The 16,651-nt window shown below is 49.1% G+C and overlaps 1 protein-coding gene across 5 annotated transcripts in view; it reads right to left on the bottom strand.

The window, feature by feature from the left end:
- Nucleotides 1–6,028: 6,028 nt before the first annotated feature.
- KIAA0319L (KIAA0319 like) overlaps nucleotides 6,029–16,651 on the bottom strand; it is a 128,952-nt gene continuing 118,329 nt past the window's right edge. For all 5 annotated transcript variants that reach the window (XM_073007504.1, XM_073007503.1, XM_007979453.3 and 2 more), the window contains 5 exons: nucleotides 16,290–16,432; nucleotides 15,061–15,183; nucleotides 14,400–14,490; nucleotides 13,202–13,293; nucleotides 6,029–7,301 (listed from right to left, as the gene is read on the bottom strand). In XM_073007504.1, the coding sequence (XP_072863605.1) occupies nucleotides 7,114–7,301; nucleotides 13,202–13,293; nucleotides 14,400–14,490; nucleotides 15,061–15,183; nucleotides 16,290–16,432 (637 nt within the window). In that variant the 3' untranslated portion in view covers nucleotides 6,029–7,113. The remainder of the gene's footprint in view (nucleotides 7,302–13,201; nucleotides 13,294–14,399; nucleotides 14,491–15,060; nucleotides 15,184–16,289; nucleotides 16,433–16,651) is intronic.

Here is a 16,651-nt window from a genome sequence, read left to right as displayed (position 1 = left end):
GCAGAGAGGGCCATGGAGATTGGAAGGAGGTGGTGAGAGAGTCTGGTGTTAAGTTCATATGTAAACACCTTAAACTTAATTATGGCCAATGGAATTTATTTCTGCTTTTTTTTCTTCTTTTCACAATTTCTGCTTACTGAACTTCTTGGTTTATCCCCTTGCTTCCCACTGAGTAACAAATTTTCTTCTACCTGTTTAAAAAAGTAATACTTTCTACTTTTATTGATAGTACTCTTTTTTTTTTTTTTTTTTTTTTTTTTTTTGAGATAGATTCTTGCTCTGTCTACCAGGCTGGAGTGCAATGGTGTGGTCTCAGCTCACTGCAACCTCTGCCTCCCGGGTTCAAGTGATTCTCCTGCCTCAGCCTGCCAAGTAGCTGGAACTACAGGCACGTGCCACCACGCCCAGTTAAGTTTTGTATTTTCAGTAGAGACGGGGTTTCACCATATTGGTCAGACTGGTCTCAAACTCCTGACCTTGCCTGCCTCATCCTTTCAAAGTGCTGGGATTACAAGCCTGAGCCACTGCGCCAGGCCAAAATGCCAAAATGCGAAGCTAGTCCAGCGTGGTTGTGGGGGGAGACAATGGTAAATCAGCCTAACAATAATCCACAACACTCGGGCCAACATATTACTCTTAATACTAATCATGTTTGTTTATCCCTGTTGGTTTCTTTAACTTAGCATCTAAATCTTTTCGTAGTAAGACTTTGTTATTTGTTAGACTTTTATGTTCCTTTGGTCTTGCCCACTCTTACTTACTATGTTAATTATTTTATTATATAATTACAGGTTTTTTCCTTTTTGTTAGTCCTAGCTGTTTCAGACTACAAACTTTGCCAGGGGATTTGCTCCCCCGTCACTTCCCATCTCTCTTCTCATGTCTAGATGAATTTTTCTACATTTGACCACTTCTTCCAAGAATATGTTCTAAATGGGTCCTTATGTGAAAAAGTTACTGAAGCCTTGTGTCCCTGAGAATTTTTTTTTTGAGACAAGGTGTCACTCTGTCACCTAGGCTGCAGCTCAGTGGCATAATCATGGCTCACTGCAGCCTCTAACTCCTGGGCTCCAGCAGTCCTCCTGCCTCAGCCTCCTGAGTAGCTGGGACTACAGGCATGTGCTACCACATGGAGTTAATTTTTAAAATTTTTATTTTGTAGAGATGGGGTCTGGCTATGTTGACCAGACTGGTTTTGAACTCCTGGCCTCAAGCGATCCTCTTGCCTTGGCCTCCCAAAGTGCTGGGATTACAGGCATCACACACCTTGCCTGGCCACCTGAGAATATTTTTTTATTACACTCAAGTTAGTGAGTTTGCCTTGCTATACATTTTGAGGTCAAAGTTCTCTCCTTTAGCACTTTGAGAACACTATTCCTTTCTTTTTTCATCTGATACTGTTAAAAAGCCTGATGTCCATCTGATTTAATCTGTTATTTCTCTGAGAGCTTTCAGAATTTCTGCTTTTCTTATTGATCTTAAATGTCTTTCACTACAATGTTTCTGTTTGTACAGTTTTCTTACTAATCATTGTATGAGTCCTTTGATCTTTAATTCTGGGAAATGTATTCTCATTATTTTTTCAAGTATTTTCTCCATTTTTTTTTCTTTCCTTCTGGGACTCCCATTATTCAGATTTGGCACTTCTGCTGTGTCCCTGGATTGTTCTGTATGTGTCGGGGGGTGTTCCCACGCTTTCATTTTCCTGCTTCCTTTTGGTAGAGGCCCTCAGTATGATGCTCCAGCTCATGGATTTGTTGTGAGATATATCTGTCCTATCCCATTTGTTAATTTTTTTCACCCTTAATATTTCTGTCAGGAGCTGGGTGCGGTGGCTCACACCTGTAATCCCAGCACTGTGGGAGGCCAAGTTGGGAGGATCACCTGAGGTCAGGAGTTCAAGACCAGAATGGCCAACATGGTGAAACCGATCTCTACTAAAAATACAAAAATTAGCCAGGCGTGGTGATGGGCACCTTTAATTCCAGCTACTCAGGAGGCTGAGGCAGGAGAATTGCTTGAACCTGGGAGGCAGAGGTTGCAGTGAGCCGAGATCGCGCCATTGCACTCCAGCCTGAGTGAGAGAGTGACACTCCGTCTCCTAAAAAAAAAAAAAAATTCTACTTGGTCCTTGTTTCTGTTTCAGATTGCCAACATTTCCCTGTTTATTTTGAATTCTAATAATTCAGCAGTCCCTGCTGTCTTTGGGGGCAGGGACTTGGGCTCCTCAGGTGGCATCTGGTTATTTTAGCCTGTGAGCTCATGTTCCTTCACAGCACCAGCTTCTCTGTAGTATTTGTTGGTGAAAGGCCAAAGCCAGGCTCTACCCTGTCCCTCCCAGTGAGTTTACGGGAAGTTCATGACCTCCAGGTACCTCACAGTTGCTGCTGACCACTCCACCAGCAGTGTTCAGATTTACCTTCAGACCTTTAGGACGCGAGGAGGCACAATTCCTAGTCATCCTCTGGCAGCTCTGAGGCTTTGGAAGGAACAAGGGCTTGGAATTTCAACCCTAAGAGCAGCTGCCCAGTCCACCCCTCTTTCTCCTCAGCAGAGCTTTGGGCTGCCCTGATAGTGTCCCACTGACATCAGTGACTTGACTGGCGGTCCCATGTCCAGCAAGAGCAGACATCTCCCTGATGCCTACCTCCCCTCCCACTTTATGATAACCTGCATCTCTGGGGGTTCGTGCAGGATTTGTGGGGAGTTTCCAGTTTGGTTTGGTTTGGTTTGGTTTGTGGTAGTGGTGCCTCAATTGGTGTTTTTCTAGGGTTGATTTTTGGGAAAGGGAACCTATAGCTTACGCTAGTTCACTGTCTTAACAGATCCAGAGTCCCAGTGTATCTTTTGTTGTCTTTTTATTTTCAATCTTTCTATGTGATATTTTAAGTGTCCGTCCTGTAAACAGAGATTTACAATTAAACCCAATCTGTTAAGTTCTGTTTGGTGGTAGTGGTTTTGTCGTTAACATCCAGTCTGAAAACTAATGCCTATGAAGTGGTCACATTTTTAATGCTGATTTTTTCCCTCCCTTCCTGCTGACTGGTTGATTGAAATCCTTTAATTTTTTTAAAGGATTTAAATTTTTTTTAAAGGATTTAATTTTTTTAAAGGATTTAAAAAATTTTTTTTAAGTTTTTTTTTAATTTTTTTTCCCTTGTCTGGTTTAGATGTTCTACATTCTAGTTCTGAATTTTTAATGGCTTTCTCAATATTTGTAAGATGAATGCCTGACTTTCTAAAATGAGTATTTCTACCATCGTCCTGTGGAAAGACTAGGTTACAGTCATCACCCCATCCCCATCTTTTATGTTACAGGTCAGTATTTTCATTCCATCTCTTTATTCTCTCCCCAAGCAGTACTCCCTGGGAATTTCCTAGGCCAGGTTCCTGGAGGATTCGTGTGGGAGAAGCTAGCAGCGACCGGATCTGCCATCTCCCTCCCCGCCTTAGCTGGCGTTTCCTTTGAGAAGCCGCCTCTGTCACATCCCTGGGCTGGTCGGACCGCGCCCCTCCCGTGCTCCTGGAGCCTCTCTCCGCATGCCTGTGTAGATGCTTGTCACACTCTGTGTTCATCACGGGCACACTTTAAAGGGCATCCCAGTTCCTGTGGTGGAGACTAGGGATAGGATGATGGGTAAGTTGACATTGGTGGTTTTGAAAGGCTGAAGTTTATGCTGCTTTCCCAAATAAGAGTATAGTACTTAGTATTTCCAAAAAGCACCACGTTTAAAAGCGCCTCGTGCTTTTAAGAGAAAGCGCTTGGAATTTCTTGAGATAAGGCAGGGATAAAGTGGTGTGCACTGGTCGCTCCTGAAAACAGCCATGTTTATGGTTTCTGTGCTTTCTCTACTGCTGTCCCTTAATCACTGATGGGACACACAGATTATGGGTAGCAAGACAGGAACTGTTTTCATCTGAGGCTATTGAAACTCGTGTGTTTTGTTTCTACGTAACAGAATCAGAATGAACAACTTCTGAGGCACTGACTACTCCCAGATCATGTAGCTCCCTTCAGACGTTTTAATATCTGTGCTGTGTTAGAGGTAAGAGTGTGACAAAACAGAAGTTATGCGTCTAGCCTCATGAACTTGCAAGCGGGTTGGGGACAAAAGGCTGAGTGCTGCACAGTGGCTGAAAGCACAGAAGTCATCAACAACCCCCATATAAAGCCCCAGGTTTCAGAGGGAGAGGATTCTAGGCTCCTAGGATCCACTAGGGGCATTACCTGGGGAAAAGCTTCAACTACTCCAACAGGATGGCACTCTCTTTTAATGCTTTAACCAACTAATAAATGCCAAGAAAAATCATGATTGGCCTGTAATCCCAGCACTTTGGGAGGCCGAGGCAGGTGGATCACCTGAGGTCAGGAGTTCAAGACCAGCCTGGCCAACATGGTGAAACCCCATCTCTACTAAAAATGCAAAAATTAGCCGGGTGTGGTGGTGCATGCCTATAATCCCAGCTACTGGGGAGGCTAAGGCAGGAGAACTGCTTGAATCCAGGAGGCGGAGCTTGCAGTGAGCTGAGATCACGCCACTGCACTCCAGCCCGGGCAACAGAGCAAGACTCTTTGTCTCAAAAAAAAAAAGAAAGAAAAAATAATGATTGCCAGTGTTTCCAGGATATTCAGCTTCCCATTTAAGAGCAAAACTCTAGCTAAAAAAAAAAAAAAATATATATATATATATATATATATATCCTTCAGTGGGTTGTAGCCGAGATAAAAAAGATGGAGAAAAGAGGCCCAGAGGAAAAGGGAAGCCTCCCTTTTTTACTACAAAGCCAGTAAGTGGTCAGGTCCTGTGGTTCCTTCCCGAATCCTTTGAAGCTCTTCCTGATGCACCAACCTCACCAAGGCCTTATTGCCTCCCACCCAGCTATTCTGTGCAGTCTGGCCTGAACCCAGCGCCATTGTTCTGTTGCCCAAACTGCCAAGGGCTTCCACTGTGTGCAGACCAACTGTTTTTCATCTGGCCATTCTCTGGAGTGCCCTCTGCTCCACAGAGCCTATCTGCTGTGGCTGTGTTTGGGCTGCAACACTGCTCCCCACCTCCACCCGTCAGCTGAGCGAACCTGTGCCCTTAGCTTAGAAGACACACCTGGGCAGATTCAAGTCCTCCCTTTTCTGAACTTACTTCTTTCATCCTCACTCAGGATGGGACATGTGCTGGCTCCTATTCACGTGGCATTGACTGTGCGCTTCTAGGCCAGATGTTCTAAAGGGAGGCCCAGGACCAGCACATCAGCATCTCCTGGGAACCTGTTAGAAAGGCAAATTCTTATGTCCTCCCCCTTCCCCAAACCCACTGAATTAGAAACCCAGCAACCTGTTTGAAGAAGCCTCTCGTGCTGAGGTTGGAGACACTACTGCGAGCGAGCAGGCTCTACCGGGCCTGAGTTCTCCTCTGTCAGCATCTGTGTAGATTAAGTTACTTCATCTCACTATGCCTCAGCTCTCGATCTGTAGAAACAGCCACTGCTGCCCTCCTGCAGCAGGGTTTTGTGCCCAGGGCCTTGGAGGGAGCATGAGCTCCAAGGCAGTGGTCCTTCCCTCCTCCCTGCCTTGGAGTGCTAGGCTGTGCACCAGCCCTCCCAAGCCACATGCCCAGCAAAGTGCTCTCTGAACTAGGTACATTCAACCCATTGGGAGGCATGTGGCCAACCTCTACTATTTGGGAACCCCAAAGGGAAGATGAGTGGTCAAAATTTCTAAAGCCACAGCCTGGACTTTAGGACATTCTGTGTCCCCCCAGCTTGCTCACAGGTGGACATGATCATTTTTGTGTTAACAAAAGATATGGGAAGAAGGGACATCAACCCTCCTCCCTTAAAGCCAGCAGGGATACTGGGGTGGTGCACTCGCACCACCAGTGGTAGGCAGGGCCCAGCACCACTGCTTACATGTGCTGATGCCAGGCCTAAAACTTCCTTGCCAGAGCCATGACCTCACAGGGCTGCCCAGGGGGTGGGAGCTGTGCATAGGTCCGAGATGTAGCGTGAAGCAGCACAGCCAGCAGACAGAGTGCACAATTAAATACCATGTTTAATCATCCCACAATGGACAGTAGTGCAGTAGTAGAAATTGTAAGTGTCTCTTTAAAAAGTTGCTCCCCGAAAGTTTCCATTCCCCAATACCCAGATAACCATGGTGGAACAGGGCGAGGGCCAGAGGGACTCAGGAAGTCTTGGTTCCAAGGAGCTGAAAGTCTTTCCAAGTCAAAGTTGCCTTTTGAGCAGCCACGAGCCCAATGAGTTGATGCATACGCGCTCACTCTAACACGCACACATGCAAGGGACACAGAAAACACACAGATGGAGGGACAGAGAGGGGAGCATGGTGGGGCCGTCGCACACATGCGCTGTCATGCCACAACATTCCAGTCCATCTGGGGCTGTCTCCTCTGGGGACAGGGAGTGGTGGCCTGAGCCCCAAAGCAGCAGGTGCTGGTCAGATGGAGAGGGAGGCTGTCTGTTCAGCCTGGCTGCTCTGACAAGGGCCCTGGCAGCAAGAGAGGCCACCCGCCATCCCTGACACAGTCAATCTTCCCCTATTCTTGGGCCGCATGGGAGAAGGGAGTGGGGCTCCAGTGTTAAGGGGGGCCAGATATCATTTCTATGCTACCATCTCAGCATCTGTGGTGAGGGGAGGGGTGCCACTTCCTCTTTGCCCAGTGAAAGGGCATACTCTACCCCAGAAAAGGAAACACCATGCCCACAGTGCTTGCTTTTGCACTCAGGTGTGCGGGCAGCACAGCAGGCCCTGCCCTGCAGCACTCTGGGCACAGTGACCTGCCCACCAGGTTGCTGCAGAGGCCAGGAGCTGGCTGGGTCTGCCCTCGGGGGAGGGGAGGAGTTCGCAAAAAAAAGGCCCTGAGGTGAGGATATCTGGGGGCCCACCAGACAGGTTTAAAGAGGAAACCTCTTCATTCACAGCTTTGTTCAGGGGTTCCTGGAGGACGTCTCTGGATTCAAGTTCCAGGGGTTCTGGTTGGGGCTGTCAGGGCGAAATGACCAGCAGAGGCTGGGACAGCAGCTGCGCGCAGACTCGGGAGGTAGGAGGACTGGCCAGGCCGTGTGCTGGGCCCTGCCCTGAGGAGACAGACCAGGTGGCTACAGGATCTCCTCCCGCGGGCTCCTGGCCTTCAGAGGGGTCTGCCCGTTGGGTACAGAGCCATTCTGACCATGCAGGAGTTTGCCCTTCTCTCGGTCTGGCCACGTGAAGATGGCATCGTCACTGTCCAGCTCTGACTCGGAGTGCATCAGGCTGCTACTTAGCACCAGGCCTTTCTGTTTGATGCCTACAGGGAAAACAAGGAACCCAGCGTCAGAAGACTGGCCTCCAGGCTGGAGCCACCCCCACACCTTACCCCAGCCTGAGGAGCCAAGGAACAGGGCAAGTCACAGGCTCCTCTCCAGACTGGGAGGTGCAGATGGAAGGAAGCTTCCCTAGTCCTTCTCCCGGGCCCAACTGGCTGGAACAGTCCACTAAGGGGTGTCACAGAGTATGGATGAGAGCACACCTGGGGTCTCCTGCTGGTTCTTCATCTCCAGTATCCATGAGCTTTGGTTCAGGCCACCTAGTGATATTCTCTTTTCTTTACCTTTCAAATTTGGAATATTTTATCATCTCCCTCTGTGGATGGAGTGACATGGTAGGCAAGAAAGCACAAAGAACTCAGGCTCTGGAGAATGAGCTTTTAGCTGCATCCTAGCTCAGCAGGGCGGCTGAGTCCTGGCACAGCAGGAGTGCAGTTGCAGTCCATGGAGACATTTGCTCTGTGGGCTCTTGTCTGCTCTGGCTTCACGGATGCTAGGGTGGCAGAGCAGGTGCATGCTTGGAGAGGTCTCCTGCTGGGAGAGCATGACTGATATGGGGACTCTCAGAAGCAGTCCCAAGCAGCCAAACCCACCAGAACACAAAAAGCAAGAACCGTAGGAAGCACCTGGGGCTGAAGAAGACACCTGCGATTCTGCAAGCCATGGTAGTCCCTTCACTACTTATCCCTACAGATGTAGAGACACCACAGACATGAAATGTGGTCGGATAAGAAGAGCTCCAACAGCAAGATGGCTGCCCTCTGGCTGGTGCAAAAACTCCAGAGAAAGCAAACAGCAGGCTGAGACAGTAGGACTAGAAGCGGGAGCTGCCAACAGGTGGCACCCCCTCAGCAGTGTTCTGGGTCCTGGGAATGCCCACGCCCAGAAGCTAACCTCCCCCCTTTCTAAAAAAGGTAACCAGTCAGGTGAGGTGTGTTTGACCCAGGCAGCACCATAATCTCATCATCCAATAACCATTCTCCCTACTCCGGGGAGAATGATCCAGATCTCCCTCCCATACTGAAAGTGTCCTGAGAGGATTCCCAGCCATTCAGCCCTTCCTGGCCACACCTGACTTAAGGCTGGGAGTGCCCTGAGCTCTCCAGGTGGAGGGCATCCAGACCCTGATGTGCCTGTCATTCATGACCACATGCGCCTGAGGACCTTGCCCATGTGCAGCTGTGCCTGTGCCACGTGCTCTGGGGCTCGGGCAGGGAGCTTCCTCCCCCGCGTCGGTGTCAGGGTTACAGTTCTGGGTCTTGACTGCACAGCCACCTCTCCTACTGAGTCTTCGGGCAGCGGAGCAGCAGGGCCACAGAAGAACACTGACAGCCAGGGCATCTCCAGTGTGGTAGGGACAGTGGAAAGGGCCCAGGGAAGGGCCCAGGTCCTCCAAAGGCCCTGCCTCGCCCCTTGAAATACCCACCCGTTCACAGCTGCCTCCTTCCCAAAGCCCCTCTGGCTATAGCAGTGAGGACAGGAGCCTAGGTTCAACCTAATACACTTCAATAGAAAGTTTTAGAAAAAAATCAATAGAATAACAAAAAACCAAAACAAAACAAAGCCATAGCTGCTGAACGTAAAGGGGGCCTCCTGAGGGGGCAGCTCTACACTTACCCAGGTGGGACTGCTCTCCTTCCTCAGTTACTGCTCATCCTCAGCCTAAACTCTCTCCCGGCAAACTGTCCGTCCAGGCTCCCGCGCACACACATCCTCTTTCCCCCCCACACGCCCACTCAATTTACCCTTCTTCCAGTTAAACTTCTTCAGTACCATACCTGACACCATATGGTCTTGAATCCCATTCTCCTCATTGTCCTAGTGACTCTACTCTAGGCTGGACCTGCTAACCCACTGAGCTCAGAACAAGAACCAGTGCTTCTGGCCTGCTCAGACCCACACTGAACCTGAGCGGGCTCTCCCAGCTCCCTTTGGTAGACACTGCCGACAAGAGACCAGCCCTGCTGCCCTCACCTGGTCGCACATTGTTGGTTCTGGTCACCTAGATGCCACTGGAACACCCTGTGGCTCTCCCCTCTCCCTAAGATGTCTGCTGTGCTGAGCTCAGGGTCCCATCCAATCTCGCCTCTGCAGCACAGCCCTTCTCCGGGCCATTACGCCGTGTTTCTCCCCTCCTGCCTCAGACGAGGCATCTGAACTCCATGGCTCCCTTTCTCTCCTCTCTCCCCTTCTCCCTCCTTCCTCCTCAGTCAGGAAGCACTTCTCCAACACGCCACGCCTCTACCTGCCTTCGACATCACCACCCACAGATCTGCCCATGAGCCCCTCTCTGAGGAAGAGGAGGCCCTTGCCCTCTGCCTGCCATCCTGCTTCTCTAGCTTTCACTGCTCAGCTTCTAAAAGGATTTTTAAATATTCAGGGCCTTTATCTCCTCACTTCACTTCCTAAATCGCCTGCGCTTCCACTTCCACTGTCACTCCCCACTCTACTGCAGTTCTCTGATGGGCCAGGAGCTCCTCCGGTGCTATCATCGATTCTGATTCTTTGGCCTCTGCAGCAGCAAACACCGATGGCTGTCCCCTAATGAATCCTCTCCTCCTTCCTCGGGCTCCTCAACCCTAGGCCTCTTCTTTTGTCCCTCCACGTTCCCCCATAAGGGATGTGACCCTTTGTGGTGCTGATCCTCGCCAGCAGGTGGGAGATTCCTATTTCTACAGTTCCAGGTCTGACTCTTCCCCTGAGTTCCACTTAATTCATCTTCTCTTACCCAGTCACTGCATCAGAGGTTCTGATTCTGTCAACAGCACTATCATTCTCCATCTCCCAGGTTGGAAGTCAGCCCTGACCTTGCCAGGCCTAGCTATAATCCACTGACATCACGCTGTGTGAACCACTGTCAGCTCCTCCTTGGACCAAAAATCTCCTTGCTGGTCTCCCCACTTGTAGCCACTCCCCTTCAATTATTATATGCCGCCACCAGACTGATTTTCCTAACCAGCACATTCAAGACTCTGCTTCCCAGCATCACCAGGATAAATGTTTAACTCTGCAGGCTGACAGTGAAACTGTCACAATTTGGGACTTGTCAATCTTTTTCTCATTTCCTCAACTCCACTCATAACCGTCTTGAACCAAACACTTGATCTCCTCCAACATTTCTTCTCCAGTCTCTCCCATCTCAGGGATACCACCACCACCCGACCCACAGAGGCTCAGTGCTAAAGCTATGAGCCATCCTTCCTTTCTCCCTTCTCCCACACCCCTCGGCCAACAGACAGCTAACCTCATCAAGTCTTCCTCAAAAATGTATCTAGAATCTATCTGCCTCTCAACCCCAAGGACATTCTAACTTCCTTTCAGCCAGCCTTTCCCTCTCCAACCCCTGCATCTGTCAGCCACCGTTTTCTTTTTCTTTTTTTCTTTTTAGACAGAGTCTCACTTTATTGCCCAGGTTGGAGTGATCTCGGCTCACGGAAACCTCCACACCCCCGGGTTCTAGCGATTCTCCTGCCTCAGCCTCCCGAGTGGCTGGGATTACAGGCGCCCACCACCACGCCCAGCTCACCATTGTCTTTTAGAATAGAAATCAAGATGGGTGCCATGACTCACACCTGTAATCCCAGCACTTTGGGAGGCCAAGGCAGGCAGATTACGTAAGCTCAGGAGTTCAAGAACAGCCTAGGCAACATGACGAAATCCTGTCTCTACCAAAAATACAAAAAAAAGCTGGGGATGGTGGCGCACCCTGTGGTCCCAGCTACTTGGGAAGCGGAGGTGGAAGGATCACCTGAGCCCTGGAGGCCAAGAATGCAGTGGGCCTTGATCGCACCACTGCACTCCTGCCTGGGTGATAAGAGAGAGACTCTCTCTCAAATAATAAAAAATGTAAACCAAATCCCACCATTCGGCCCCTTAAAAAGCTATCAGTGGCCCCGCAGTGTGCTCAAGAGGAACCCTCAGCAGGGCCCCTGCTCATCCATTGAGCCTTGGGTCGCTCACCCCTTACTCCGTGGGAGGGTGAACCTGTCCAGCATGTCACCTTCTTCTACCTCCTCAAATGCTCTCTGCTCCTTCCAGCAGCTGGGTCTGCACCAGTTTTGTTCCTTTGCCTGGAATGCTACTTCCTGCAGCTTTATCTGGCTAGCTCCCACTTATCCAGGTCTCAGCTTAAGTGTTTTTCTTCATAAAGGCCTTTTATGAGCATATTTTATGTATTTGTGAGTTTGCTTAATGTCTGTCTGACATAAGCTACACAAGAGTGGAGTCTGTCCGTTTGATTCACCACAATATAAGCAGTGTCTGGCACAGGGCCTGGCACACAGTGGTCCTGCTCCATATCAACAGATGAATGAGAGATAGCCCCTGCCCTCAGGGATTTCACTGATGGGTGGGGAGACAGGCAAACATAACTCATCATGAGGCAGCAAGAGAAATGCTGACCTAGGTATGTGGGAGAAAGGTGAGCACAACTTGAGGAGGTTAAGGGAGGGATAAGAAAGAGCTTTCTAGGGCTGGGTATGGCGGTGCATGCCTGTAGTCCTAGCTGCTTTGGGAGGCTGAAGCAGGAGGACCACCTGAGCCCAGGAGTTGGAGGTTGCAGTGAGCTATGACTATACCACTGCACTCCAGCCTGGGTGACAGAGCAAGACCTTGTCTCCACATTTTAAAAAAAGAGAGAGATTACTGGATGAACCAGCAGAACTTGTTTAGAAAAGAGGGAGATCAACAAAGAGATTCTAGAAAAACAAACTGATGTAAGCTCACAAAGGCCACATCTACCAGATCAAAAGTTCTAGCTTTTTGTGCTAGAAATAGTAAGTCACTGAAGAATGCCAAGGGGTGAAAAACATGCTCAGAGTAACGTGATAAAAAACCTCGGCTGCGGCGTGAGGGGTGGGCTTTGCACATTTCACCTCCAGTCCCTCGTTCTCAATAATCCTGGGTGAAATACTCCGCCTACCCTCACTGCTCCAGTTTCCTGGGCTCATTTCAAGCCCCACCACCTCCAGTCTCCACCTTGGCAGTGCTGGTGGATCGAGCTGCTTGGTGCAGGGTCCAGACTGCTGCAAGCCTGTTCTCTTCTGCTGCTGTGTCTTTTCTCCCTCACTAGACTGAGGGCACAGCCTGTGTCTGATGACTGTCTGTACCCCCACAGCCTCTCCCTAACACAAAGCTTTATGCATGGAAGGTGTTTAAGAAATGCTTTACATAAAAATAGTTCTATTTGCAGAGTGTTTAGGAATCGCTTTATAGAGAGTCCAGCTCTCATAAACCAATGATACCTGTCCCATGGCATCCGTGATGAGCGAAACCCTCGCCAGGTGACCCAGCCCAGCCAAGGAAGGCAGCAGAAGAGAACAGGCTCGCAGATTACCTGCCCTAATCTCCCAGTGCCATAGGTCAAAGTCATCTTAGTATTTGTGCAGGGAAAACGCCCTCCTATCTACCCTAAGACACTGACAGAAGCTGTGGACTTGCCAAATAATAAAGATAGGAAGACAGGAGAACAAGGCTGGCTGAAAGGTGGTCAGCTGGCAGACACGGGCCTGGGTCTCATCTCCGCCCATAAAGGACAGACTGGTCAGCAGTAAGAGACAAGTCCAAGGTCCCTGACCCTGACTACCTGGGACAGTTGGGAAAGCGGAACTCCAGGTGGGAAACACGAGGAGAATGCCCAGGCGAAGGAAAACAAGAGGCCCAGCCCCCACGCCAAGCGGAAGTAGCACGCAAAGTGGGTCCTGGAGGCATTCTGCCCCGTGCATCTCAGGGCAAATCTGACTCAGTCTTCATCAGGCAAAAGGGAACAAAATGCTTTGCAAGCACAGTGAACTGTTAGTGATACACTCAGCAGGGGCTAGTGACAGCAGCCTTCCACAGGAGAGTGCACAGACCTAGCAGCTCCGGCGCCCAGGGCCTCTACCTGCTCGGGAGGTTGGCTTCAGCTCCAGGCTTTCCTGATCTGTGGCATCCAGGATCTTGTACTTGCTTTTCCTCTTGGGTTTTCCTTTTTGCCTAAAAAACACAACCCCCACCACTGCTCAGGAAAGAGGTTCTCTGGGAGGATGAGGATGAGAGTCAGATGTGCATGCGGGGCCCTGTCTTGCTGGGGCACCTACTGGGAGGGGTGTCCTCTCCTCACTTCTCAGTCAGGAAAGGTGGCAACTGTGATTTGTTCCTCAAATGTTCCTCATCGATTCTGGAGAAGGGCAAGGGAGCTATGCCCACCTTGGCATGGACTCACCATCCCACAGGGGCAATGAAGGACAGATTGGTTAAAAACATAAAGAAAACAAAATCCTCTGCTTGAAGGGTGTGGGAGGAGAGAGGCATTACACTAACAAAGTTGGTAATGGTGGTTGTCTTAGACTGGTGGGAATTTTTTTAAATTTCTTTAGTTCTAAGTTTTAGAAGAGGTTATACTGCAAGTTGAATCTCAGCTCTGTCACTATTAACTGGTCCTCAGACAGTGATGTACCTTTCCTGAGCCTAAGTTTTTTTATCTGTAAAATGGGAAAAGGTTATGTGTATTAAAAACGGTATTACCTATAAAAATATTATGGCACACAGTATACACAGAAATAGTATTATTAATAATGAAAACATAAATGTAACCATTCCATCTTAGAAGACTCAATAGGAAGACTCAAATGAAAAAACACAGGACGCTTGAGCCTGGCTAGCCTAAGTGCATACCTGTGTGGAAACACGCACACTCATGAATCCCAACTAGAAAGGAAGGCAGAATTAAAAACGCGCGGGCTATGCTGGTGAGGCTATGCTGTGGTGCATTAAAGAAAACACACCTTACAGATGTGATCCAGGTCTCTACCCCTGGCCCTCACACTCACCTCCCCACCTTGCCCTGCTCCCGCCCAGCCATGTTTCCCAGGTTCCAGATCACTGCAGTGGCTGCCACTCACTGAAGGAGTGTGCCTCTGCCCTCAGAAGAGCCTCAGGGTGAGGAAAGCTGCCCATGCATGCCTTAGGTGGGTCAGAACTCTCTAACGCTGACTGAGGACCCAGCCCAGTCCTTCCACGTGGAAGGTGCCAAATACCTCTCTGAGGAACGAATGTATGACAAGAAGCCCGAATGAATTTCAAAGGAAAATCCATCTTACCTCTTACAACAACAGATCACAGTCCAAGACAGGATTCCCAAGGCAACAACAATGACAAAGGTAGCAATGATAACATATAACACGCTCCACTCTGCCAAGAAAATCAAAAGGGTGAGGGCTGTGGAGGGAGAGGCTGGGAGGGAGGTCTGGGCTGCTCCCAGCTTGGGCAGGTGTGGCTTCACTCTGGAGACAAGAATGCCCCAGGGCTCCCCAGGAAGGTGAGACCTTGGAGTTAAGGGCAGCTGAAGCTTTAAACCTTTTGAAATGTCCCTGCTTTCCAGTCCCTGCTCCACGCAAGCCCTGAGACCCTGCAGCAGTGGTGCAGGCTGAAAAGAGCTTTAAGAGGGAAACGAGGGCTTCCATTAGGCTACAGCATGGAGGCACTCCAAAAGACAGGAGGCTTTTCAGCTAGTGGGATTTAGGCTGTAACTGGCATTTGATCTGAGTTAAGCCTGGTTCTTCTTACACGACTGCTTCAGGGCTTTCCTCTAACCCTGAGCAAGTGTGGAGGAAGGAAGTAAAAGTCCTCTGCAAACAGAAAATACACAAAGTTCTTCTCCTTGCCTGCTCATCTGCTTCAGAAACACCAACACCCACCCACTCAGCAAAGAACCACATTCAGTGCCAAACAGGCTGGCACTGTGCCACATAGAAAACTCACCACAGTTGCTGTCTCCATCCCTCAGCTGCACCTTGATGAAATTCTCCATCCAAAAAGGGTCACAGATACAGCGTTTGGTGAACGAGTCACAGTGGCCATGGTCAGAACAGTTCAGTTGACATGCTGAGAGTGGCAGCAAAGGGAAAAAAGTCAACAAGAGTCAGCCAGGGGTGACAAGCAGCACCTAGAGCCCATGAGAGCACCAAAGCACCCCAGATTAATGCTGTGTGGTGAAATGTCCTCAAGACCCACCTTGGGCATGGTGCCTGCCTTTCTCATCTCGACTGGACAGAACTATAGCAGTCAGGAGGGCCACTACAAAGACACTTCCAGTCTGTTTTCACTTGTTGTTTGTCTATATCAGCAATTCTTAATCTTTTATGTCCCACACATCCCCTTCTCAGAATTGCAAAAATAAAATACATATAGTACTTCAAAGGAAAGCAATAATTATATTAAACATATTTTTGAAATATTTAAGAAGACAGGTGGGGCGTGGTAGCTCATGCCTATAATCCCAGCACTTTGGGAGGCTGAGGCGGGCAGATCACTTGAGGTCAGGAGTTCAAGACCAACCTGGGCAATATGGTGAAACCCCGTCTCTATAAAATTAGCTGGGCGTGGTGGCGCATGCCTGTAATCCCAGCTATTTGGGAGGCTGAGGCAGGAAATCACTTGAACCTAGGAGGCAGAGGTTGCAGTGAGCTGAGATTGCACCACTGCACTGCAGCCTGGGTGACAGAGCAAGACTCCGTCTCAAAATAAACAAATAAATAAGCATTAAATAACAAGAGCTAGAAGTGGGTTTAAACACTATCATAATATCAAAGTAGTGATAAGTAAAAATGACATCATGTAACGTGATAGGAAATTATTTGTGATTTCTGTTGCCTCAAAGCCACAGGTTCTGTCGATACTACTGTAGTTTATTGCCTACATTTATCATTAAAGGAAACAGTGAGTTTCAGTCAGAGGTTAGTGAAAACAAAGATGTAATTTTTCCCCACTCAAGCTCACAGCCTTCTGAACGCGATCTCAGGGGTCCATGGGCCCCAAGTTACGAATCCCCAGTGATGAATCAGGACTCTTTCATGATAATGGTAGTGCAAGAAAACGATTATCTCCATCTTCCCAGAGAAAAGGAGACGAAGGCCAAGGACAGAAAGGACCAACAGGTGAGCTGCAGGCACTGGGTAGGCTCTTGCTCCCAACTTCCCAGAATTACTCACTGACAGTGTTGATTTCCAGGGCTCTGAATATCAAAAAGTCTGCCTTTTGCTTCCGCAGCTCACTCTTGAGCATCGCTGCCACCTCATGGCCTTTGAAGATCTGGTGGGGAGGCTCGTTTTGAACAAAAAATACCATTTTGGTGCTGCAGAGACATGCAACAGTACTAATGAGCTGAAGCGATCCACACCTGCAGCAACAGCTACCATTTACTAAGTACCTTCTGTTTTCGACAGACACTGTGCTAAGTATTACATGCATTCTGTCACTACAAGCCAGTGAGAAAGGTGTTATCAGGGTCATCTCCATTTTACAGAGAACAACACTGGGGCTCTGTAAGAGGGGTTAAGTAACTTGCCCAAGG

This window comes from Chlorocebus sabaeus, chromosome 20 (genome assembly GCF_047675955.1).
Source record: "Chlorocebus sabaeus isolate Y175 chromosome 20, mChlSab1.0.hap1, whole genome shotgun sequence".
NCBI lineage: Eukaryota > Metazoa > Chordata > Mammalia > Primates > Cercopithecidae > Chlorocebus > Chlorocebus sabaeus.
Note: the sequence above shows the minus strand (reverse complement) of the source record. Positions and strands in the feature narration are given on the sequence as shown.